The sequence below is a fragment of the Trichomycterus rosablanca genome, chromosome 5, assembly GCF_030014385.1.
Source record: "Trichomycterus rosablanca isolate fTriRos1 chromosome 5, fTriRos1.hap1, whole genome shotgun sequence".
Taxonomy (NCBI): Eukaryota; Metazoa; Chordata; class Actinopteri; order Siluriformes; family Trichomycteridae; genus Trichomycterus; species Trichomycterus rosablanca.
The window spans coordinates 33909569-33936987 of NC_085992.1; the positions used below are offsets into that span (position 1 = coordinate 33909569).

The following is a 27419-nucleotide window of genomic DNA, read 5'->3' on the forward strand; positions in this document are numbered from 1 at the left end:
TTTATCAAAAACAATTAAGGTGAGGATGGGTTCAAATATGCCTTCATTAATATATAAAAAGGTACAAATAAAAGTAAATAAATGCAAAATAAATAATTACACAAAAGCTTCAGAATCAAAATCAGGCCTTTTTACATTACAGGGAGGGGGGGTTTAACTTTATACGAAATCTAGCTTTTCTAATATTCATGAAGGGTTTCTCCATCAGTCTATTAGGGTCAGTGTGTATGAAGTTGAACTATAAAAGTGTTGTTTATTTTGAGTTCAAAATCTGTAACATGCTTTTCATATAAAAGATTAATTATAGTTTTATTTATAAAGCACAATAACTGCAATAATACATTTAATGTACCTTTAAATACTCCATCGATTATAAAATATTAGGATTTGGTGTTTATTAATTAATTTATTTTGTGTGTGTGTGTGTGTGTTTGGATGGGTAGGTGGGTGTGTGTGTGTGTGTTCTATAGTCCTGGGTATATTCCTGACCTGACCCACTGCGACCCTAACCTAACCAGGTTAGGTTTTACCCAGTCTCAATTTTCAATATTAAACTCTTTAAATATGTAAAAAGGAAGAGTAGTGACCGATTTGAGCCTCCTCATCAGCTGTATTTACAGTGAGGAAGGAGCCATTGCTATAAGATTGCAGTAGCCATTGTGAGATGGAATGTGCTACTTCGTTTATGGGAGGGTGAGCTGTAAAAATGTATATGGGTTCACTTAACCAAGAACAGTTTGAATTAAACACAAAGCTTTAATTATTTATTACAGATATTGATAATGACAACTGCATTACAATTTGTGATAGCAGTTTTGTTTAGACAGATTTTTGATAGTTAATAATCCGAGTTCCCCTGTTGAGAAATGGTACATGCGGTTGCTATGCTCTGGGCTGTGTTGCTATTTTCCAGTTGCGCTGTTGACTATGGAGATAAAGAAGAATAACGGTTATAACAACTAACGTATTTTACTCCTGACTTTTAACGCCAATATGCCGAATAAATTTGGCTCTGAGAGAACAAACGGAATGGTATCTTTGGGCGGTCCGTCCGTAAGGTGGTAATATTTTGTTTGTTTGTATTTGAGTGTAAAGCTGTTTAACGCGCTTAATGTTTTACTTATGGTGAGAGGACAGTTGTAATGGTGGTACTGTATTTGAGTGGCTTGGTGGCGGTGTGGGTAGCAGTCTGCATTAATAACATTCGTAACCTGATATTGCTGTCATGTAACAGATATTCGGTTTATTTCTTAATTAATGCGCGAATGCAACCAGACTTAAACTGTAAATATAACGTTGGGTGTGTAGTGGCGTCTTCTGTAGTTTAAGTCGTTATCCTGAAGTTAGCGTCACTGCATCCATGTTGCCTACATTTAACGGTCGATTAATGCTAACGCTAACTAATTACCTGAATTATTTAGCCAGTCGCCTAGCATCACCTGAGGCAACTTCCACTTTAAGGTTTCATAAGTTTATTGGATATCCCAGTTTATAAACAAATGGTATTAAATAGAGTGACCCCTATGTGAACTTTTTGACTATAACAACAGCCACTTGTAAAAAGGTTACTCACAAGACTTTGCAGTATTGCTGTGGGAATTTGTGCTCATTCAGCCAAAAGAGGATTTCTTTGGCTGGGCACTGAAAGCCATACAAGAAAGGCTGAGTTAATGAGTAGACCTTGCTTTGTGCACAGGGGCACAGTCATGCTGGAACAGGAAAAGGCCTTCCCTAAATTGTTGGTGCAAAGTTGGAAACAGATCATTTATCTTTATATAATTTATTTTTTACATCTGTTAGCAATTGACTTGGCTGAAACAATTACTAATAGGTGGTTATTAAAGATAAATAAATATTTGTATTTTCTGTATCTTGTTTATGCCCCCCCCCCCCCCCCCCCCCCCCCCCCAAATTGTCTCCCAATCTATTTGTATTCAATTACCTGATCGTAATTCGCCTCTAATGTTGCAGACCTCCACTCCTGACCAAGGAGGGTTGCAACTGCAACTGTCACAATGCACTGCTTTCATACGGGCATTCATTTCGCACAGGAAGATTCAGGCTTTGATCTCTATTATCTCCAGTCTCATTGTGCATTCGCCATTGTTCAGCCAGCAGGGGCCACAATTTTAGCACTTATGAGGAAACCCTGTTTAGCCATTGTCCCACCCCTTACAGATTTAAGTGTCCAGTCGACTGATAGCAGAGCTAAGATTTGAACTTGAGAGCTTGACTCTCAGCACTGATGTGCTAGCGTATTTTACCGCTGTGCCGTTTGAGTGCCACAAATAAGTATACTTTAAGTATCATGAGTATCTCAAGTGTCAATATTAGGGAAGATTAAAATGTAAATGTTTCAGACAGGTTGTATTAATGCCATCCAGGAGAGACTGGTTCTAATGAACTTGTTTGAATTCCAGAGTTATTAACTCTTTAATCTATTAAAAACTGTTTAAAAAAGTGTTTGTGTATACTTCTTTGGAAAAAGGTAGGTCTGTATAACTGTGCTGTGTTTGTAGCTGCTCACGTTTGCGGCAAATCCAAGCTCTGCTGAAGACTAATGGGGATGCAGCTCCAGATGGTATCCTCTGCTCACTGGGTGAGTTTATGCACCCACTCCCTATTACTCATATGTACCATAGGCAAGACTTAAGACCTAATTCACAGTACTTAAATTTCTAACAGTGTTGATCACAGCAAAAGTTCTTGCACTATATACCTGTAATGTATCTATCTTGTTTTAAGTATATTTATGTATATGTTTATGCATTTATCAGGGATTGACAGCCGCTATAACGAGGGCTGCAGTGAGCTGGCTGACTACCTTTTCTTTGGACTGTATAAACACAGCCACGAGCCGCTTCCTGACGACTTTCCTGAGGAGGTGCTAGATGGTATGACCAGCTTAATGCACTGATGATTGCACCATAAAATTTAAAACTTGGTATTTTAAATGCAATTTTATGTTTATTTTAGAAGATAAACAAAATTTAGAGATAAACTAGTCAGTATTTCCTCTTTTTCCAGTTTGTTCAGTGTTGTCATTCAGTTTGTTCAGTGTTGTCATACATTTCTATTGTTGTTTAAATAATTGATGTCTCAGTTCTGTATGACTATTTGGTGACTTTACACTAAGGCCAGGCTTATACTTGCTTACTTATTATGCTTACATATTGCTTACATACACTGGATGCATCATTTCTTGCATTTCTTTATGTCCTCAGAAATAAATAGGCACACATGCACAAGCTGCAATTCCCGCTTTTATAGTGTTTGCAGTATAGCAAGTTGTGACATGGCTCAGCATAGGTCAAGCAAACTATTATTGATTTAAACTACATGCTTATACATAGTTGTTGACATATTGTATGTTGCACATTTTAATCACATTTTTCTATGTAGCACAAGGGGTGTGATTTGGGTGAAGGCAGTAACGGAAAGAGGCGGGTATGGGGCAAATGGGAGAGTGAATCAGTGGGTTCACCTGGTGCCTGGTGGGGCTAATAATGACAGATGTCATCTTATCACTTGCCAGCATTGGATTTTCACAGAGCCCAGCTGTACTCCATGTGACTCCCCTCCTGCCACTTGTACAGGCGTTCAGGCCAGTGTCGGAAAACGCGTAACACAGCAGCAGTGGGAAGTCACCCTGTCCAAATTTCCATCCCTCAAACACCCTCAGCCAGTTGTGTTTGTGTGGACACCAAGCTAGGTTCATGGCTCTGCTGTGATTCAGACTCAACATTTCGAACATTCAACAGTGGTGTGTTAGCGTGTTAGACAGCTATGCTGCCCCTCTGTTAAATGCTGCCCCTCTGAAACCTGACTGCCCCTCTGTTAAATTCAAAACCTTATGCAGCATGCTTTTGGTTAAAATAAAATAGACAAAGGTAAAATGTGCTCCCTAATAAAAAGTACTTACTAAGCTAAAACCACAGAGGAAGTGCTACTATTCATCCAAATAAAGTCAGTCAGCAAGTATTATCCCGGCCTTAGTCCTTAAAACTGCTGCTTTATAGATTTATGTTCTGGGCTTCAACTGTGAATCTCTATGTGCTTGTCGCAGATGTGATCATTCTCATTAAGGCAGAGAGTGTGCACCTGTACTGTAACCCTGTGAATTATTGCTACCTTCTGCCGTACTTTTCCCACTGGAGAAATCTGCACTTGCACTGCATGACTGAGGCAGAGGTACACTGCTCATTACAAATGTCAAAGAATAACTTGGACTGTTGATTTGAAATTTAAATAATAATAACTGTAGGGATCTAATTATGGAATAAAGTAAAAGTGCCTGAATGAGTGGGTGGTTTTATCAGGGCTGACACTTACAAGAAACATATGTCTGTTGGTCACTTCTTTTTAGTACGAGGATGAAGAATCTGCAGAAGAATTTAAAATCTCCAGTTTCGTTTCCATGGTTGAGGACTGCTGTTGCATCGGAATACCCTACAGCTCTCGAAGTAAGACCAGACAATTTTGTGAGCGATGCTTCTAAGACCTTTTCTTATACTGCTGTTGATTTGGTTTAAAATATTGTCTTTAGGCCATGTGCAGAAGTTTGATATGTTCATGTTAGAGAAGTGGCCTATTATTCAGGCTTTTGCTCTGGAAGGAATTGGAGCTGGATGTTTTTTCACCATGAAATATAAGGTAAAGCAGTACAAGAGCTAGTTCTGCAGACAAGTAACTGTTAGCTGTACACAAACAACAGCAAGCTTTACTACTGCATTTTTACCCATGGAACATTCTGTTTTTGTAGCTGACTGATATGAGCGAGCAGCTTTGGAAGATTTACAACAGACAGGACCCAGTGTCTTTGGAATATCTGATTAATGAGGTACAAACCTAGATTACTGGCCTATGACACAATGCAAACATTTTCAAGCAGATAGATATGACTGTGGTGTTCTGTTGCAGGATTTGCTTTCATTTAAGAAGCAGTGGAGTTGCTTGTTTTCCAGTATAAGTGTAGAAAGCACACTCTCCATGCAGGAGATGTCCGAGGCTCAGACTGCAGAGGTACATTACTGCACTTATTTTAATACAGGCCCTTTAAAAGCTTAATTTGTCTTAAATTGTACAAATTTTATTAACTAACTAACTAATTGATTGTATTTGAATTATTGTATTTCTGAGCCATTTTGATAGCATTTTACATAATATATCAAGCTTAATAATTCATGGCTGTTCACTTCGTGTTAAAGAGACATGCTAAAATTGGTGGAATATAAAAAATACATGTTTGTAGAAAACCTGTCTGCCAAAGACAGGCACAGTACAAAGTATGGAGTATAGTAAACTTAATTTATTCTCACATGCAATGCAAAAAAACTCAGTAACCACCAATAATTTGCCCTCTCAATTCATACAACAAAAACTTTATGATGGGCATTTTATATTAACTTTAGCTGTGATAACAGTGTGGCTTCAAACAGATTATTACTATTAACAGTTTATTTTTACTGCTATTATTATTTTATAAACAATTATAACCTAAACAGTTATGTAAATAAAAGTCAGAAAGAATTTGACTATCAGTAATTTATTATAATAAAAAATATTGTCCTGTATTAACAAAGTCATTTTAATGAACCCTATAAATGTAGGATTGGAAAAAAAGAGATTAATGCATTATAAATAATCATTAATATTTTAAATAATTAGGGTCATTATGTAATAAATGTTTATACCAGGGGCATTAAATAAATATGAATTATTAAGATTCACACAGACACCCTTTTTAATATTATTTTTATTTGCATATGACCATAGTTGAAAACACCATCATGAAAGGATTTGTTGGTTTGTTATATGGTTAGACAAACCAGTTACCCCTCCGGTTGCTAATTAACCTCAGTAAAAAATGCACATGTATTGTTTCTTTTTAAAAAGTGCATTGTAGTTTTAAACTTAATAAATACTACCATTGTTTCAGTTATTACAACAGCCATTGTCTTACTCACACTCGCGTCTGCTGTGTTAGAGAGTACTTGTGTACAGCTGAAAGGAGAGCTATGAGTGATGAAAAGGCAGTTGTTTTTTCTTAGGGTTTTTTAAAGCCACACAAGATAGTTAATTACATTGTTGGACGAATTAAAGTGTTTAATGTTTCTTATTTTTTCTTTTTTTTCTTTTTTCCTTTCATATAGCCATTCAGAACATATTACTCCCATGGTCTCATCTCAAGTAATTTCACAGATAAAAGGTAATTATTCTTATCATCAATTTTGTGTCTTGTCTTTGTATCACTGTGTGAGAAAAGTAACAAGCTCATTTTTGTGTATTTTCAAGTAAAAGCCGACAGCCATTCATGTTATTTGGGAGTCACTCTTCAAAAGAGGATCTGGATAGCTACTGTTTCACTTTTCCCTCTGAGGCCCACCAGGTGCGCAACACTGGGCCTCGGGGATGTGCTGCCAAACACATGGTAGTAGAACCTTGTACTTATGCAGACAAAACATCCAAGCACAATATGGAAGTGTGTGACAGAAATTTTACAGCTTTTTTGTTTTTAGGTACTTCAGTGTGTGGATCCTAAGGGCCCACTGGCCTGCTCAAGGACATATTTTTTTGGCAGCACTCATGTGCCATATTTGGGTGAGTTTGTATAGTGAGTTCAAATCAGTAAAGCCTCCTTATGATCTTACTTTTTCTCAGTGACATTTTTGCCTTTTATTTCTTTCTTGATTTTTTGCCTTTTATTTCTCTTTCTTGAGCAGAACATGATGCTAACACCCAGCAGTCAAAGACTGAAGTGCTGTAAGTATTTAGGTAACATTAAGTGTTTTATTATAAGACAGACTTGAGTGGAATTAAAGTGGTATTTGGTCTCTTGCAGGCTGCTGACACAAATTTATGCAGCTGCTGTTCAGTCTGTGCTGGCAGGAATAAAATGTTTCTCCATCAACTCCAGTGCTAGAAAGGTTTGGCTTAAAAATCTATTTCCCTTTTTTGTCACCTGTACTTCCTAATTACAGTGGGGATTTCATGTGTTTTAGTACTATTAGTTGTATATGAATCCTATTTAAGTTATTACTATTTATTTTATACAAAGGAATAGTATGTCATTTTAGTCACTGAAAACATAACCTACATTTTAGTCATTCAAAATTGGCTGTTTTTTTAACTGTAGGAGAACAAACTGTAATCACAGTCTTTCTATGAAATTGATGCGTTATTTTATTTTACAATAAATGACCCACAGTGTCACTTAACACCAAATCAAAGTGCATAAACCCGTATAACCTAAGAATAGGTTGACTAGGTTTGGTGTGCGCATGCCATGTGTGGATGCATTAATTTCATTTTCATTTTTACCTCCACTTTACCATAGTGAAGGTTGTTGTGGGTTCAGTTTTCCTGGAAATATTGCCTGTAAGGCAGGAATACACACTGTACAAAGCACTAATCCATCAGGGGGCTTTGCCCCCCACCACTAGCACAATAGACCCAAGCACAGTGTAGATGAATCATTTTAAACAGAATATATCAGGCTACGGTAAGGTTTGGGCTGAAACATTTGTACATTTGTCTATCTTCTGATAGATGACATAACAACAGTGCTACAACATTCTGTTGCTCTGTTGTTTGTGCCATATTTCATGACAGCACAAATGAACAGTAACAAATACTCTTAAAAATTGTGACTTTAAGGCAGATGTGTCTCTTAACCAAAACAATATTTACTAATAAAGCATTAATCCATGATTCAGTAATAATGTTATCAGCTGGTAAACATTTTATGCTGCGTTATACTTAATTTCCTAATGTATTTATTTATTAGGAATTGTAACGTCATGTTTTTAAAAGTTCAAACACAGTCATGGACAATTTTGTATCTCCAATTCACCTCACTAGCATGTCTTTGGACTGTGGGAGGAAACTGGAGCTCCCGGAGGAAACCCACACAGACACAGGGAGAACATGCAAACTCCACACAGAAAGGACCCGAAAGTCAAAATCATAGTTTTTAAATTAGCAGTAATTTACTCATGATTGTTGTTTATTAAATTGTCATATTGCACTGTAATACAATATCCATATGCTTTTGGGTTTTTTCATGTTTTTAAGTAATAATATTGGAAACTCAAGCAACATCATCTGCTTTAAAGCAAAGATGAATGTAAGTAAATTGCTGTGTTGTTTGAGTGACACTGTTGTTTGTTTAACAGGCAAAGGATGTAGCAGAACAAACATTTCACCTGGCCTTGGAAACCTTTGGGTTGCTTCAGTACAGAAGTGCTCTCAGGTCTCTCTCTTAATGACACATTCATCATGTGTTTTGAAATGATTTAGTTTCATATTTAATCCTTATGTTGTTAGTGAACCAACACTGTACTAAAAGTTCTTTGTGTTGTACTTTAGGTCCAAAGTGGAGTTTAGCATCCAGGCTGTAAACAATAAGGGCAGGTGGGTTTTTACACATGCATACACAATGCACAATTACGTCACATACTGTATATGGCTTCTTTTCATAGCTCGGCTGGCGTTTTACTTATTTTTTTCTTTTCTTTTAGAGTTATAGCTCTTAATGAGGAGTGCAGCCGATTTATTGTAAAAACTGTAAGTATTACAGTTTGTTTATGCTCACAGACCTGCTGTAATACTTGTTTTCTATACATCTTTCAATACATCTTTAGCATTATGCGTGACCTGTTCCATATACAGTATATTACTCTATATTATATTTACAAGTTTTCCTTTTACTCTTTCCAGGCATCTATGGTAGTGTATGATATCCCTGATCTTCTGTGGGGAGGAGGGGACCTGGGATCTGTGGTATTCTCAGAATCCTTTATAGAGTCCAGCATCCACATTCAGCAGAGAGGTAAGGTTTCTTTTTTTAACTGTCTTTGTGATCAGAGTTTACACAGTTTCAGTCTAGTACACAAAATTAATGAAGTTACTCTAATAAACTGAGCCTACAACTGTAACCATGACACTGCAAAACCACATCAGTAGCTAGTGCTGTTTTTATAAACTTCATTTGTAGGAATTGTAGATTTCTTGCTGATAAGAAATCAGAGGATTTAGATCTTTTAGTCAAAACCCTTGTCACAAAAAAAACTATTTCCAGAAGGGTTGAAACCATTTGTAAGATACAGTAAAAAGAATCTGTGATTTGTTCATTGTTTTTGAATATTTACCGACAAAATTAGAAAGAAGGGATTTCCAATGTTTTCACTTAACATTAATAATAAACACATTTAGAAACACATTTCAAATGTCATGCCTGCAGCACACTCAAACAAAGTTAGAACAGAGGCATGTTTAGCTCTGTGTTTCATCACATTATTGAGACATTTAATGGTGTGGAAAGTGAGGACACTAATTATCACAGTTCTGCAAGTAGAATTTTTTCTCTGTACTTGCTTAATAGAAGACTTCAGCTGCTCTGATTGACCTGTCTCCTCAGTTCCCCCAACCGATTTAACAAAACATTGTTAAAATAAAAACTCATATAACACAGTGATAAACATGCCCCTATGTTAAATTTTGGGTTGTGGTTAAACAGTCTAACCTAAAATGAGCATCAGATAGTGCCACAGAATAATTATATTGCTGAGCAAGTCATTCATGATTCCAAAATATACTGCAAGGCTAGAAACAGACAGGTTGTTGTTACTTAAAACTGTTAATGACAGAATGTATATTCTTTAAGGTTTTCATTAACAATAATATATTTTGTTGATATTATGAAAATTAGCATTTCAAATGAAACTTTAGACTAATACATGGTGAAATCTGACAAAGTAAATATATTTATCTAGTCAGAAAATAACATTAAATTACCTAAACTTATATTTCCTGTCCTGCAGATGGCGCTCTCTCTTCCAACAGCTGTTTTACTGTCCTTACCTCGTCAGTCCCACGCTACTGCTGCTGGATGGTACAGTTTTTACTTTAACTATTGTTTGTTATGTGGTTATGTGCTGTTATGTGGTTATGTGTCACTTATAGCAGACTAGCCCCTGATAATGCAATCCTTGACGTGATGTTGTCAGTCCAACTTATTCTTGGTCTTCTGAGTCCTTCCACAAGTCCTGTTGTAACACTGCACCTAACACCTTATCATTACATAAAAAAGCATGTCATGAGAATTTACCATTACCACAGAATAATTTACATTTTCAGGTGTGTCACTTTCAATGTACAATCTGGTGCATTGATACATTTGTTAGTTGAATTGAGTGGCTGAATACCGTTCTTATTTGATTCTAGGTGGATGAGTCTGATGTAAAATTGTCTGAGCAGGCTCTGCATCTGCTAAAGGTAAAATAACTTGTAGTGCTTATTTTAACACAACATTGTTACAGTGTTTTATTATTAATTTGTTGTTTCCCCCATTTTATCTGTGAGAATATAGGAGGAGAATAAAACATGTTTGGGTGTTCCCTTAACATCAAAAGATTCAGCTCAGCTGTTCTCCAATAGTCTACTCTCCACACCTGAAGAAGGTTTAATTTAGTCATTTTTTGTTCTTTTTTGTGTTGTTTCAAATGTTTGCTCATGTATTTGTGCTTTATAACCTCATAGTAAAGAATCAATGTACATTTACCTTATAAAGAACGGTGTAAGCTGATGTGGCGTAACAGTAGGAGCCATACTGCTGATTTTGGGGGTTTGAATCCCAGGCTGGGCTTACAAATACAAAGGGAACATGGTGTAGCATGAACCTAGCCATTGGAGTGGATACATATCAGTGCACCCTTAGCGCTGGTCCCAAGTTTGGATTAATACGAGGGTTGCTTCAGAAAGAACATCCGGTGTAAAGCCTGTACCAAATCAAATATGCGGACGAATGATTCAGCAGACGGTGATCTAATCCTAGAACTGTTTAAACTGCACTTGCAGATAATTTGGCCAGGTATATATTTATTTTTTAATGTCAGGAGACTGTGCATAGAAAAGGTTCACAAATTTGTGAATATGGTTGATAGAATTCAGATGATACGAAATCTGTGTTAACTAGTTTTAAAAGGTTTGCTGTTTAGGGACAGTGGTAGCCTAACATATAGAGTTTTGGACTATCAGTTCAGAGGCTGTGGGTTTTAATCCAGGTTCTACCATGCAGCCGGTGTTGGATCCTTGAGCAAGGCTTTAAACCTCTCAGCTTCAAAGATGCTGTGTACAATGGCTGACCCTGCATTCTGACCCCAGCTTCCAAACAAGATAACGAGATATGCAGAAAAAGAGTTCTATTGTACTGTACAAATGTTTAAAAAACAATATATTAAAATATGCCATTTGTTATTTTATGATATCTGTCAGAAATGGATAGTCAAGTAAAAAATTTGCTAAAAAATATTATGCACTAAATAATAATTTAAATTATAATTGTAAGATGTGCGTTCTGATTTCTAATGTTTGGAATCTTGTGTTCCAGTGAAACTGGTGTTTTTCTCAGAGGGTTTACTTATAGTCCATCCACATTATGGCACAATTACAATCTTCAAAGACCACATCTGCAAAATTAAAGTCTACAATGAGGTCAGTGCCTGACCTCTTAGGCTTCCCCTATATTGTTGTGTTTTATGTGACAGCACTCAGCAGGGCAGATTAACCTTGTCAATGTCTTTCAGGACTCTAGGTCTGCTGCAGCCTTGCTGTTTATTGAGTACAGGAGCACTCTGCAACCACATCTTCCGTTTCCTCTACACAGTGCTGACTGCTGTTTGGCTATTGCTCTGATGCCTAAATCCAAGACCTACAAAAATCTTTACCTACAGGTGAGTGGGTAAAATCATCACTGTTTTAGCTTGAAATTTTAGTGCATGTTTGTTTGTTAACAGTTGTTTGTGTCTCAGGTCCTGCAGGTTTGGAATAAACCTGATTCAGGGCTTCAGGTGCAGCATGTGGCTCATGACCAGCTGAGCGTGGACCAGAGGAGCATGTAAATCAGTCCTTCATTTACTTAGTGCACCAACACTGTGTTGCATTTTTATTCTGTATTTTGATAATCAGAATTAACAGATATTTCTGTGTACGTATTTCTGTTAACCTGGACAGGTATTCCAGATTTCTTGCGCTCTATGAAGCACACAGTTCATCTGCTCCTAATTCATCTGCCCCAAATCCCATACCAGCTTTGATGACTGCTTATCCAGAGCTGCCAGACCTGGACAGGTAGCACCACATCCACTCGGAGGCATTTTACAAAGTGTAGTGCATCCAGCATGAGTTGTTTTTATTAGTTGTGTTAATAAGGGTGTTTTTATTTTCAGGTTTTTGGAGCATTTTGCTATCAGCAGTAATATCTGTAAAGAGTCGGTCTGCAGTGACCACGTAGCAGCTTTGCTCCCAAGCACACACCCAACACCAGCTGCTCTGGAGTCTGTACAAAAGGTCAAATGCACAAACATGCAAAGCATTGGAATATTACAGGCACTGTGTTTGTGTTATTAACGATACTTGTTTGTGTATGTGTGTAGGCTGTCCTGTACATTATTACAGGTTTACCAGGCAGCTATAAAGAGGAATTATGTCAATTTCTGGTAGAGGTAAATCAAGAGTGGGATAGGTAAGTGCATACGTTCATTAGCTATCAGAACTGCAAAATATGGGCTGTGATAACTGCATAGTATTCTGTTCTTTTATTTTGCTTGACAGTTGGGAGGTATACCACTCTGACCTGGATTCAGAAGGTCTTTGTGTGCCACATCTTCAAGGGTTTCTGAGTAGCCTTGTTGCCAAATTAAGTGAGCAACATTTGAACAGAACAAGAGTACTACTGCTGACACCAGGGTAAAACAGATACACATGCCCACATACACTAAACTAGTTAAATATTTCTGGTATATAATTAGGGCTAGGCTATATGATGATATATTCTTTCTTAAATGTGCCTTTATTATTTTCATTGTGATTATTTTTATTTTTTTTTAACTCCAAATCAGAAAAATATTCCAGACTGTGCTTAATAATAATAATTATAATAATAAATAATAGCCCTGTGATATACTGGCAACCTGTCTGGGGTATATCCTACCTTTTTTGGTCTCGAGTGGCTTATTGCTTTTATAAAACGGCGGTCAACATAAAATACAATAAAATACAACAATGTTCAATTTATAAATGTTTTTATTTACAAAAACACTTACAAATAGCATTCTTCAGCGAAATCAGGTAGTCCGTTAACAGTGTTGCTAGGCAACATGAGGGCGAACATTACATTCGCAATAAACACACTATTTCTTGGACGAAACACCCGCTTAATGATTAGGATTACTGTTTATATTAATCTGGACATGTCCATGTATCGTTCATGACTTAAAATAGTGTAGTTTTTCTTTTCAGTGGCGTATTAATATGGAATGATGTGAGGTGGTCATAGGTGTGCATTTATCGGGGATTTTACAACGGCTTCGAACGCGGCTCAGCCAATCAGATTTTAGGACCCGAACTGTTTTATAACAGACAATAAATAAATGAATGAATGAAATAAATACAAAATAATAATAATAAACTAATGCATTTTTTGCTGGGTGGGAAATAACCGAATTATAAAAAGGGTGGGGCTGTGTAAGGACTCTGGTTGCCCATGGTGCCTGAACAGAAGTGGAGGAGCGCAGCGGTCAAGGCGTGGCTCTCTGTACACAAAGCCAACCTCACGCAATTCACTGAAGTATGGGTGAATAAGAAGGGATCAGTAAGACTGTGCACACATCTGAGGAAGTGCATGTTAGTCAAGACACCACCTCCTCGGACACCGTCAGGGTCCCCAGCAGCGGATTGGCTACGCTAAAAATTGGGAGATGAAGGGGTAAAATGCAGAATAAATAATTTTTAAAAAGGCTCAGGGTAAAAGGCTGTGATGTATTGTCTGAGTGTTAATTAATAATGATCCTCCCTTTTGCCAGACATGCACAATTCATAGAACTTTAGGGTTAGTTCACAAGTTCATTTGTTGAACTGTCTTTAGATTTCAGTTATTTTCAAGTCTTTTATGCTACTAATACAAATGATAATGATTTGGTTAAAAGGATAATTGTGTCCAGTTGTGTTTATTTGTGTCTGGAATTGTGTGTTATAGATACACAGATGTGTTAGATATGATTCAAGCTGTAATATGTCATCCTGACCCACAAGTTCAGAGCAGAATGTGTGTGGGTGCTGTTACAGCCTGTGTCAACCCTCAAACCTCCTTCATGGAACACAGGTATTGAGTTCTACAGTACAGTATATGTATGTATCTATGTATTTATCTACTAAAGTACAGCCATCACATTCACAATTTTACCAAATATATGTTGATAAAACATAATATTCTAGATAAACACAAAACATAGCTTTAATAAGTAATTTACTTTTTTATAACTTATTTAATAAAAGATTCATAAAGTAACAAAGTGGGATTTGTTTCATGCTTGTCTTTTTTATTTCCTCCAGGCTTCTCTTCCCCAAACTGCTTGAGCAGTGCAGTCAGGGTGAGGCATATTTTAAGTGTGTGTGTGCATATCCAAGTTCATGTATTTATTTCAGTAGGGACACAACTGAGAACTCAAGAACCCAAGTAACCTTAATTAATGGGCTTTGCTAGCACTGTTCGTTTCCTATAACATGCTTATTTCTGAATTAACTCAGACTCTGGAAATGACTTGTGTGCTGCTTTCGATTAGTCAAAAATAGGATTCCAGAATTCACATTGTGCCTGTAGACGCTTATTGTTATGCGTAATTATGCATAATCGTTCAAACAGACAATACCAAAATAAATGTGCAAAATAAAAATTCTGCTATTTAACCACCATAAACAGTAAGGTACATGTTACATGTGCTGCATCCTAGTAATTGTGCATGTTATTTTAATGAAAGACAAGCGTTCTTTGGTTCAGACTTATAATATGTTGGCAAAAACTCTATGTGTGTATAAGCTTACTGCTTTGAACAGCTGCTGGCTTATACACAGTGACACAGAAGTTGCGTCCTCTGTCTTTCCCATGTGTGCTATAGCATACGTGTGCTTAAATGTGCAGTGTTTTGACATACTCTGTGTGTGTGTGTGTGTTTGTGTGTGTGGTTTAGGTGCAGTTAATAATGTGGTGTTTACGGGTTTGACTGCTGAGCAGAAGCATCCTTTGTTGAAATTCATGCAGCAGTTGATTCGTTCAGCGAATCCCAATGCAGCATTTATCCTAGCCGAGAGAGGAGTTGTATCCAGGTCAGCAATGTCTCTGTGTCTGTTTGCACACAAACAACCTGTATAAGCCCAGATATGATGCTGTGATAAATGCTGTGTCTTATACTTAATAAACTTTTACTTATACAAAATATAGGAAAATAAATGTATTGAAAGTATGAGATGATTGCTTTTGTTTGACTATGTTTCTAATAAAGAAATGAGGATATGCGGCTGATTCTGAGTGACAGAAGTTTCAACCAGCCCCAGATGATAAAGGGCAGATATCTGCTTTATCCTGGCTGGTCAGTACTTGTTAATAATTACATCTGCAAATGGAAATACATTAAAGGAAAAAATCTGAATACATTGTAGACTGTAGATCCATAACAAGTGTAGATACTATCAGACAGGTTATTGCATTATACAATAATAAAACTAACAAACAACACTGCTTTGTGTCACACGTACAAATGCTAAGCAGGTTAAGTGGGTGCAGTGAGCAATAGAATAAAGATTAAAGTCACTTTAATCATTTTTTCTAGTTCTATAATTACAGTGACTGCTTAGTGTTTCAACATGAAAAAAACAATGCCATTTGTATTGACCAAGTAGAACATTTTCTTTATGCACTTATATTATTTAAATTATTAATGACAAAACTATTACACATTAAAATCACAAAATGAAGCTGCTGTGTTAGTATATAGTCTGATGTAAATAATGTGAATATTTTGCATAATTGCCCAGCATAAAGGTAAAATTCAGCATATCATAACAACACTAATCATGTCAGGACAAGCTTTATTATATATATGATTACCAGTTCAGTTAGCATGTATGTAATGAACTGTTCACTTCTGGCTACTGCTTAAAATCTGTTCTGAATGCTGAACTGGTTTTGCACACTGTGTTTATGTTGATATGTGTATATGATGTGTATATGCTGCCACATTCACTACTTCATGGTGTTTTCATTAAATAAATTATAAAAAATTGTTAATATGAAACTCTGTAATGTGCTAAATGTGTTTCAATAGGACACTATAGGTTTGTGAGTTATTACTTAATGGTAGACAATAGACATTCGGTTATAGGTTTAAAGAAATTGGCTAAATTTACATTCCTAATGTGATGGCGCTATATTTTTTAACGTGTTTCTTTCCTCCAGGATAGTTTCAGAGACTTGAGCAATCTATTCCAAAGTTTACTGAAACAATTCTGTTAACCCATTGCCTTATTAAGACACTTAACCTTTAGTTTCCTTTAGTTTGTTAGCTGTTCCTATTTGTTTCTGGTGTGTGAATGGATATGGCAGATATTTGTACTTTGTTTTGTTTGTGCTCTAGGTGGAAAGGCAGGTTTGGGTCTGGCTGTGGATCTGTTTCCATGTCTCAACATAGTGTGCAGTTCAACCGCCCATTAGAGAGAATATTATTCCTGCAGCACTGCAAAGGTATGTGTGTGTGTGTGTGTGTAGGTGTGTGTTCCTGACTAAGGAAAAAGAGAAGGGGGTTCTTTTATTCGGGCTGGAAACAGAAAATGAAGACGATGTAATCTGAATTGGAAGTAATAGTGGTGTGTTGGTGCAGTGCGAACATCTTGCTCTGCGATCGACTGAAGATAATGAACATAGTGATAGAAGCTGACACTGCTCTGTGTGTAACCAGCTGTCTTACCTTCTTTCTTTCTCACCTCTCTGTTACAGGATTAAAGTCGTCCTTCAGAGGAAGCCCTTTCACAGGAAACATCTATCACATCAGTGGGAAAGTGCTCTTCTCTGGTACAGTGATTAAAGTGTTTTCTGTATTCTGTTAAATTATGTAATTATTAAAGTTAAACAATTAAAGTTTTGCATATTTTATTATTTTATTTTATTGTACTTTTCTTATCCCTGATTGAATTTTCACTGCTTATGATGTGGGGGCAGCACAGCCAGATTATGTGTTTGAAAAATCTGTGATAGAACTTTTGAATGATTTTGAAATTTGGTAAATTTTTTTTGTGACATACACTTACAGGTTGCGAGGGTATCTCCTGTGCTTAGCCCTCTTCAGGTCAGCCTACAGATTTGAAAAACGTAGATTTTTTGGTGAAGCCATTATTTTCGGTGAAATTCCTTTTTAACATATTTTAGTTTTTTTTTTTTGGTTACTTAAGCCAGTGGTCCCCAACCACCGGGCCGGTCATTCATTACCGGGCCGCGCAAAAAGAATAAATAAATAGAGATCGCTACATCAGCATTGAAAACACTACTTTTTTACGGGTGTTATTGTATCACCCCTAGGTGGGAGCAGCGTCTCGTTGCAGCGAAAAAAAGCTCATTCGTGAGTTGTACAGTTATTCTATTTTAAATCCGCCCCTGCCGGTGCGTGAAATTATGTCTTATATGAAACTGGTCCGTGGTGCAAAAAAGGTTGGGGACTGCTGACTTAAGCTACGTAACAAGTATGTTAGCTTGACCCAAAAAGCCATTTTTTCTGCAGAAATGCCACTTACTGGATGTTTTATTTTTAACTGAAGACTGTTGTGAATGAAAATCCCCAGAGATCAGCAGCTTTTGACATACATAAATCAAATGAGAAGGTACACTGTCTGCCTGCTATTATTTAACCCTAGAATATCTTGTGTGTTTGGAATGTTTGTTTGTAATCAATATTTGAATTACCTTTGCAAAATGATAGGCAGGTGCCCTTTGGGCTGCTTCTGGACGGTAGGACTTTCATCTTTAAATTCTTCAGTAGTGTGGCCTGCTCCGCTCATTTCTGTTCCCTCATTTTGATTCATGTCGCTCGTGGTTTTTTTTTTTTTTGTTTGTTTGTTTTTGAGGGGCATTAAGCATATCCTTTATATCCCTTATTTATTCTTGTGACTTCTCTATGGTGCAGCTGCATGGAGAGAGTGAGTAGAATGCAAAGGTTTGAATGTCTGTTTTTTAAGTTTTTGGGCTGAGGTGATGTATTAGTTTTTGAAGCAGTATATACAGTGTAGCCCATTTTTTTTAATTGGTCTTTACTCCACCTGTGATGCTCTGATACCACTTGTGCTCTGTAATTCTGTTTTATCTTGTACACGTATGCTGAACACTTGTGATTTAATTTGAATTACAACATATTCTTTTTGCTACCTGGGTTCACAGTGCTGTTGAGATTTGCAGGTCATGTTGTGAAATGAGATGATTGTTTATAAGCATGCTGTGTACAGTAGTTTTTGGCATTAAATGTAGTTTTCTCAGCATGTCATCATGTTAGACGTACACATTCATGGATGTAAGGTTCTGTTACTACAACCAATTTTCATCATGCTTTTGTCATATAGCAGGGACTTTTTTAGATTGGCTTTCACTTTGTTCTATGGATTTATTGATCTGCTTTAATCCATATAGCCTTGTTTTCATTTCTGAGTTCCTTGATGGGCGCAGCAAGAAATCATTATCTCTCTTCTGTTCTGCACCCATTGTGGAACACTCAGTCCAGTGGAAAATTGTCAATTCCATTTAAGATGTTGATTAATGTACACAAGGAGTGTAAAAACTCAAAGTGTCTCTTTTCTGAATCCATTGTGCATATATTTAGTATATCGAGGCAAATTGTTTGTTTTAGGTTATTTTACATTTACTAATTTGGTAGACATTTATATCCAAGGATACTTGAATTAAAGCAGAAGTAAATGAAGTAGCTTTGGCTTGAGGGTTACTAACAGTGGCTGCTTAGTGAATTTCATCTTATCATTTTAAACACCCTTTTTACTCTCACAGTCACCACTGTTGCTTGAGGATAGCACCAGGCATTTTAAGCCTTAAAAGCACAAAATTAGGGCTATTTTTATCAGATAAATCCTCCAGTATAACAGCCTTATTCAAAGGTTTAAAATCCATGTTTTGAAGTAAAAATCAGTTAAAACATCCTTTACATGCAACAAGATTTTCCAGTTTCATGCCTAATTACATTTATTTGCTGATGGCAAAATGTTGAAATAAATAGTGTGATATGTGGAATGTTAATATATTTGAAAATTGAACTTTTTTAACTGATAAAAATAAAAACACATGAATTTTAACCAACTTTGCATAAAGCTAAAATAAATACATAAAATAAAATAACAATAAAATAAATAAAAAATAACTGATCTTGGCAAAATTGGTCATAGTTTACTTCTTTCTAATAAAATAAAATAATCTTGATTTCATATATTTGTACAGACCTTTCACCATTACTAACACCCTAAAGGGGCACCCCATTATGTGTGTATTACTTTCATCTCTGCAAATTGTGTGATTTTGATTGATTACTTTTTATTATGTGTATGTGTATCTGCAAGCAGACAGTGAGAGGTTGATGGAGGTGAGCTATAACACCATCAGTGGGAGTGTGACGGTGGCCCCTGATCAGCATACCTCCCCTAACTCCAAATTTAAACACAGCTGTTACCTAGTCTTCCACGGGGTAGGACTTACCCAGGAGGGCCTAAAAGACTGGCTCAGGCAGTGTGCTAAACAGGTACTTCCATACAAATAATCTGTGCATGTTGTTTGGGTTTTATTTTTGGGGTTTATTGTTTATTTGTCTAAATAGTAACCTGTGTTGCTAATGGTCAACACCTCTTCTAGGCTTTATTTCAAACTAAATACCATTTACAAAATAGTATGTTAAATAGCAGTAACGCCATTGGTATCAAGCACACTCATTAAATCACAGTCCACAAACACGGAGAAAACCCACACAGACACAGGGAGAACATGCATACTCCACACAGATAAGACCCAGATTGCTCCACCTGGGAATCGAACCCAAGACTTTTTTGATATGAGACAGTGCTACCCACCGAGCCACCCAGCCTACAAAAGTAATGAATAATTTATTAATTTATTAAAATTAACAATATTTGTAAGAAGTTATACTCCAGCCCTACAGTTTCATTTGATGTTAAAATACAAACATTTATATATGGCTAAAGTGCCTTATAGTAATTGTGTCTCAAAAGTGTGGCTATACAATCCTTACAATCCTTAATAATATAGGAATCTTATGTCTTTTATATTTCATTTTCCAGTTTACAAAACCAATGTAATTTTCCAGTTGGCTAAACAGTTTTTAGATGAATAAATCTTGCTGATGAGGTATCATAGCCTTGCATCAGGACTCCTGGGATTCCTTTTGTTTCTCAATATGAGGACCAGAGAGTAATCAGTGCTATTAAAGCAGGCCATTATGAGGCTGATATATTGCATTGTTTGGTAGATTGTTTAGCCTTGTACTAGAAATCCAGCAACAATAATGTTAATTTCGAATTAAGAGTTCATCACACATCCAAATATTTGTACTCACTCAGTTCTCAGGTTTGGATTTGCCAGTCATTCTTAACACTGTCTTACAGAAACTGCCAAAGAAAATAAAGAAGACCAAGAAGACTCTTACACCACAGGAGATCAGAAACATCCACGTGAGTAACCCACACACACACACACACACACACACACACACACACACACACACAAAGAAAGAGACACTTTTTCCACTTTTAATGTGACCTTTTATCTGTACAATTTAATTGAAAAACAAACTAAAATATTTAGGATAGGGAAATAAAAGACCTACAATAATGTGGTATATAAATATGCACACCCTTAAACTGATACTTTGTTGAAGCACCTTTTTATGACAGCATTCAGTTTTTTTGTGCAGGAGTCTATTAGCGTGGCACATCTTGACTTGCAATCTTTGCCCACTTTTCCTTGCAAAAGCACTCCAGTCCATCACAGGGCAGACATACACACAGACACAGAATTAGGGCCATTTTTAGTAGCTTAAATTGGCCGGACTGCATGTCTGTGGACTAGTGGGAGGAAACCAACACGGACCCAAGGAAAACATGCAAACTTTTAACATAAAGACATCCTGTTCAGGATGTGTTACTGCATTGTACCCAGTGATTCTGGGAAATCTGGATCCGCTTAGACCATGAAAATGAAATAAAAATATTTTGCCTAAATACATAATAATGCTTTGATTTTTATTAGTGACAATTATATTTAGATATTTGTTTAAAAGGCACACCAATGTACATGATGTGAAAAATATGTACAACACATCCAGAATGTAAACATTTAAACCCCAAAGCAATGGATGGTCCCATCATACCACAACTAACTATTTAGGACTTGTCTAAAAATATTAAAGGATTAAAAAATAAAAGCTGGTGGCTTACACGGTGGCTCAGTGGGTAGCACTGTCGCCTCACAGCAAGTAGGTCCTGGGTTCGACTGTTCTGAGTTTGCATGTTCTACCTGTCTTTGACATTAAACTTTTGAAGTGATGAATCTTGTGTAACGAGTAACTACTGTTTCTGTCATGAATATTACCAAAGTGTGTAAAACATTAAAATCCTAATTAAATAAATATTAGCTCCTTATTATTGCTACATTCATACTTGTCTTTGGTATTTTTGTCTATATGTGGTATATTGCGGTTTATATACTGTTACCGTTACTAAATAGACCATTATGTAGACCAATATTTAAAACTTTGGCATGCTTTACTAATGCATGTTATAATAAAAATGAAAGGCTATTATAGTTATTTAATCAGTTTTACTATTTAAATTATTTCACTAAATCTGTTTACAGATAAAGAGGCACCTGGATCCACTTCCTCCTGGCTACTTCTATAATGGCTATCAGTTTGTCAGTTTCTTTGGAGAGAAACAGAATTTCCATCCTCGTATCCTTCAGTGCAAATATGACTCAATGCTTTCTTTGTGATCATCTGCACATGCCATCTACATATGTTTTGTTAGAAAATGTCTTTATGTGTCTTTTCCTTACATGTATGTATTCAGTAATGGACCAGTTTATAGAGGAGTATCTACAGGAGGCTAATGAAGAGATTGAGTGCTTTAACAGAGAGGTGGATCTGCACGCACACTTCGATCTCTTTGAATAGAGCACATCCTCTGTCCACTTTCTAACTGGATGACTCCAGTCCAGAATCGGCCATTCACAATACTTATCACCTGATATCAGCTGAGGAAGTAAGACAACAAAGGAGTGAAGTGTTGGCCACTTTATTAAAACCACTCTGCAGTGTAAGAAATATGAGATTATCACCAAGCTCTCCACCACTCCCTATTTTTCTGTATGTATCTCCATACAAACGTTGTATTGGTAAATAAGCACATCTGGTATATAATGCTGGTATGCTTTTACTGTGGTATATAATGGTACCACAGTAAAAGCACAGGCAGTGATAAGAATTGCTGTAAGACTGTATTTAAGAGAAAATCCACTCTTAAAGACTTAAAATCTTTATTATTCTGTGAAAAATTATTGCCTCTCAGTGGCATCCAAAATGTATTTTAGGTTTTTTCCCAATTTTTCAAACATTTTATTAACATGTTCTAATTTCACTTGAGCTATTTTTAATGTTACCCACAGTGCCATTCTACTGAACTCTGATAGCTTGCTAACCAGCAAAATAGGTTATTGACTGCGTCCCCTAATTCAGCTTGATTATTAAACAGCTGAATACAGCTGTTCATTACACTAGCCCACCACCACTGAGCTCTGGGTTCAAATCTCAGCTGTGTTATCGGGAAATGCAGAAGTGCAACAGTAAACATCTAATTTAATATCAACTTTTTTTTTTTTTTTTACATTTTTATCAATGGCTTTTAGCTGGTCAGGGTCACAGCAGGCAGGTTTGTTTCCACCAGGAAACACTAGGCAGGAATACCTTAGACAGGGTGCCAATCCATTACAGTGCCTCAGCCACCCCCCCCTCCCCAGACATAGTCAATAATATCTGTGCAGATGCCCAGCACAGTGCAAAGTGCTTCTTGACATTTCCAACCTTGAGTAAGTACTAATTACTAAAGCTTTGACCAAAAAAGTATCTTTGACCAAGAAAGTATCTCTCTTAAATCTGTCTTCACACATTGTGTGTTTTGAGTGTTACTGAGGCACAGCTAATACACAGTCAAGTCTTGAGCCTGATCCAAATTCTTCACTTTATTTATAGGAGTTTTTAGTTTCTGTAGTTAACTATATACTGACTGTACAGATATACGTTTTACTGGCTGTACAGATATACAGTGCGCTGAGATTCCAGTAGCATGGACATGGTTTCAGTGCTTGGATTCTTGCTGAATGCTAATATAGAGTGTCAGCAGGACCAAACTCACACTAACAAGAAAAGCCTCAGAAGCCCAGTAGAGTGCAGATGGGGAGACAGATGTGAAGCTTCATCAGTCTCTAAACCCCAGCTGTGGAGCTATGGTGATCATCTCTAATCTTCTGCAGAGCTTTGACAACCAGTGGTATCTAGCCTGAAGTGGTCAAGCACAAAAAGCATTCCATTTGGGGGTGGTTTTAAAGGGGGTAAAAGGATTAAGGTAAAAGGCAATGATCACACCGAGTGTTACGGGACACACTTATTGGATTGAGTGATATTGGCTTAGAATTGAAGGTTGTGTTTGTGTCTGAGTGATGTGTAGCAGTAATGTAGAGACCTGTCTCTAACTATAGCATTTATAATAGAGTCACATAATAACCTGCTCTGACTAACCTATTATTTATGTATGTATATTAGAGCCTGTAGGGGGGGAATCTAATCTGTCATGCTGTTCGCAGACAGATTTAGCTCTTCACCTGGGGTCTCGTTCCTCTATGCATGTTTACTCTAACTAAATACACACAGCAGGAGACAAGCAGTGTCGCTCCAAAACATGAAATCTCATATTTGACCTTGTCTGTAAGAGGAGTATTAGAAATGCAGTGTAGCACCTTTGATGCTTATTACACTGCTAAAGAGACATTAAAAAGGAGAGGGGGGGGCTTCCCAAAACTTTAGACACTGCTGCTCTTCTCTGTGCTGCAGAAATACTGTAAAAGGTATGTTTGTGGAATTTTATACAGATGTTAGCACTCTGTGGACGCGTATCACTCTCACCTGATGCAGCATGGGTCACAGCTTTATGGTCATTGATATGCTAGAAAGGTATGTTAATGTTGCTGTTGCTATGGTGATTTACAATATAGTAAACCTGCTACCATCACCAAGGAATCATATGTACCTTGCTAGAACACAAACTAAAGCCTCTTTAACATTTCAAACAGTTACGTTTTTGTTTTGACACAGTCATTTTCCAGGTTGTTTGCTTTTACAAAGACCTGTTACTCAAAAGACACAATCATTTATACTTTTAAACATTTCCTAGTTACAAGACCGCATTACAGGACTGCTGTTCAGTTAAATACATATTTTAAGTTCTCACTCTGTGCAAAAAGTTGAAGTCTTGTATTTCTAAATTTATTTATTCAGTTTTACGTTCAGGATAGCTTTTACGTCACTGTGAGCTAATCAACATTTTTTTTATTTTGTTGTCATTAACTTCTTTAACCTGGTCAGGGTTGTGGTTTGTTTACACCAGGGAACACTGGGCAGGAATACCTTGGACAGGGTGCCAATCCATTATAGGGCCTTAACCCCCCTCCCTTTTCTTCAGACATAGCCAATAATGTCTGTGCAGATGCCCAGCTGGCTGATAGCCAGGACCTTGGATCTCAGTGGTGGTGGGTAGCGTAATAGACCACTGCACCACACAAGCACATATTAACTCGTTTTCCATTCTGGATAAATTTACGTCCCTGTGGGTTAATTTGTTAGACCAGAAATGTATATACAGAATTTATATACACACATCGCTACTGGAGGAAGGGAACACCAGGGTTCCAAAAGGTCCTTCCTCAACTTGTGTTATTATAATTATGATTAAAAGCTCTTCCTGACATGTCGACCCAAAACTTCCACAGTGGTTAAATTGCGTCCAGGTCTGAACTAGAAAATGCTGTTGCAAATAATTGACTAACAAGTATCGAACCTGTATGCCCTTGTGCCATGTCGATAGGGCATTCCAAAAGTATCACTTCCGTCGGGTTAAAAATGTTACATGATATTCTTCAAGTTTTAAGGCAAAATATAGTGACCCCCCCCATTGTCTGGTTTAAAAACTCATTTAAGATACTGCTGTGTTTATTTCTACATAGATATGTTACATTCCGTAACTGCTGTTTGCAATTGGCATAACTATGATTCATTCATTCATTGTCTTACCACTGCTTTTTCCTGATCATTGAGCAAAAGGCAGGAAACACCCCAGACAGGGAGCTAGTCCATCACAGGGCACACACTCACACTTAAGGCAACATGTAGACGCTCCAGTTGCCCTGACTTTATGTCGTAACACCTGGGGGTAACCCACACGGACACAGAGAAAACATGCCAACTCCACACAGAAAGGACCCTGGCTTTTCTTGCTGTGAGGCAACTGTGCTACCCACTGTACCACCATGCTGCCCAACTTTGCTTGATGGTATAATCAGTTCAGATGTCCTGTGCTTACAATGAGTTGACTCTAATGTTTTCTCCTGTTGTCTGATTACTGCAGTAATGTTTTAAACGGCTCACCTCAGTAGGTTACGGCGCAGTGTATGAGCTGACCCAGTAGTTAATAGGTAATTGTACACCCAAGTAATTGCTATTAGTCTACCTGGGACATTTCTGTGTCAAAGTGCTTATAGTGGAGTTAAAGGGGCTTTAGTGGGTTCCACCTACCATGCAGTATGTCTGCATGCATTGTGATAAACTCGGATGTGTCTTTACTATGCACTAAGGCAAAAGCAGACTAGCTCCTGTCACATTGATTGACAGAATCTTTGCGCTGAGCTGTCAGAGCTGAGTTACACAATTGATGTTGCATTACAGACACACTCAGTATCAGAGTGGTGTCATTATCAGAATGATGCTCAGCTCTGCAGCTGTCCTGGGGCTGCGGGGTTCTGTAACAAGTATTAAATCTAACGCAGAGTAGCAGGTCATTTTTGCACATTCTTTATGTGTGTGTTAAGATTTCTTACTGAGTTCTGTTTATACCATTATAAATGCCTTTCACCAAACTGGTACTACAAAGAAAAAAAATTATTCTATTTTGCATATTTAAATAATATTGAATTACCTAGAAAACGAACATGTATTTTTATAAGGCTGTGAATTTAAAGTGCAGCTAAACCTGGGCAGAGATTCCACTCTTGTATTGAGTTATTTTAGAGGATTGGGCGAAAAGCTGCCGCTAAAGTGCCTTGGTCGAGAGAGCCAGGCAGAACTGAGCACCAGTGTTGGTGAAAGGATAAGCTGAGTGTTTGTTTTATGTGTGAAGGGTTAGGAGGATGCTGGCTGGCAGGAGGGCACTGGAGGGCAGCAATGCAAAACTATTTAGACAAAGACAGCTAAGTGTCAGAGCAAAGCATAAGCCTGGATTAAAATGACATTCTAGGTCTTTTTAATACAAATGATTTAACAGTTGAATGAATGAATACAGATTTGGGAGTGGAGTCCTTTTTATTCTTCTTTTGGAGACAGGACTCGACTGAAGCCCTCCAGTCTGCTTTAGCTACTGCCTGCTGGATTTCCTCTGATTGCTGTTCCTGTAGAGCTGAGGTTAGAGGACTAAACAGAGTTTTGCGTCAAAGAAAAAAAGCTATACGTTACAAAAACGTAGATTGGTTGAATTAAGATATTTGTATGGGTTTTTTTTATTTCATACACTTACAGTTAACATCAGTATTCCAAAGGCCATCTCCTGAATTAATTGTCTCAATTTTGGCCTGCTGTGAAACAAAATTATTTAGCAATATGTTAAACTGAGGACTTGTTTCTTACCATAGGCTCTTTCTCCCTGCCATAAACCACTTTGAAGTCGGTTAATTGCAAAATAAGAAGTAAATCTGCTCCTTGAAATGATTAAATATTCTCAGGTATTGGGCAACACCAAAAATGAGCTGCTTTTCACAGTTGACACAGACATTATTGGGCTAATAAGGTTCCAACTGATGCTGAAAGGAGCTACATTTAAAAAGTAAAAAAAAAAAAATAGCAGAAGTGAAAGGGCTAATGCATTTAAGTTCTGCTGAAAAAGGTTTGATTAGAGAAAAATTAATTTCTTAATGAGCATGGTTGAACACATGCCCATATGTTCTAGCTCTGGACGATGTAGTATATAACTTTTACCTCAGAAAACACAATGTTTGGAATTCATAATATTTTTTACATTAAAAAACAATTTTAGACCATTGTTCTTATTTAGTGCCAAAATGTTATTTAAGGGGTTTTACTAAAATTGTAGTAATTGTGTGGAATTTGCACAAAACTGCTATAACTCTTGTTTTCTCCTGTAACTGATGATTTTTAAAATGTATTTGTTGTATTTTTGAGACTAAATAATCCATTAAAGTGTTTTAAATCTGA

General features: G+C 36.9%; 1 protein-coding gene across 1 annotated transcript; it reads left to right on the forward strand.

Moving 5' to 3' along the window:
• The first annotated feature begins 934 nt into the window (after window positions 1-934).
• dnaaf9 (dynein axonemal assembly factor 9) lies at window positions 935-27419 on the forward strand. Its single transcript, XM_062996054.1, has 37 exons — window positions 935-1058; window positions 2520-2599; window positions 2778-2894; window positions 4067-4191; window positions 4367-4463; window positions 4547-4653; window positions 4763-4840; window positions 4921-5022; window positions 6153-6208; window positions 6295-6430; window positions 6519-6600; window positions 6723-6762; window positions 6842-6926; window positions 8175-8251; window positions 8368-8412; window positions 8520-8565; window positions 8719-8830; window positions 9822-9892; window positions 10225-10275; window positions 10370-10460; window positions 11390-11493; window positions 11586-11732; window positions 11811-11896; window positions 12013-12129; window positions 12228-12348; window positions 12435-12523; window positions 12613-12747; window positions 14036-14161; window positions 14392-14429; window positions 15027-15162; window positions 15339-15425; window positions 16470-16576; window positions 16829-16903; window positions 19444-19619; window positions 20497-20562; window positions 21746-21839; window positions 21958-27419. The coding sequence occupies exons 1-37, from the start codon at window positions 994-996 to the stop codon at window positions 22059-22061; spliced, it is 3471 nt and encodes a 1156-aa protein (XP_062852124.1). The 5' UTR covers window positions 935-993; the 3' UTR covers window positions 22062-27419.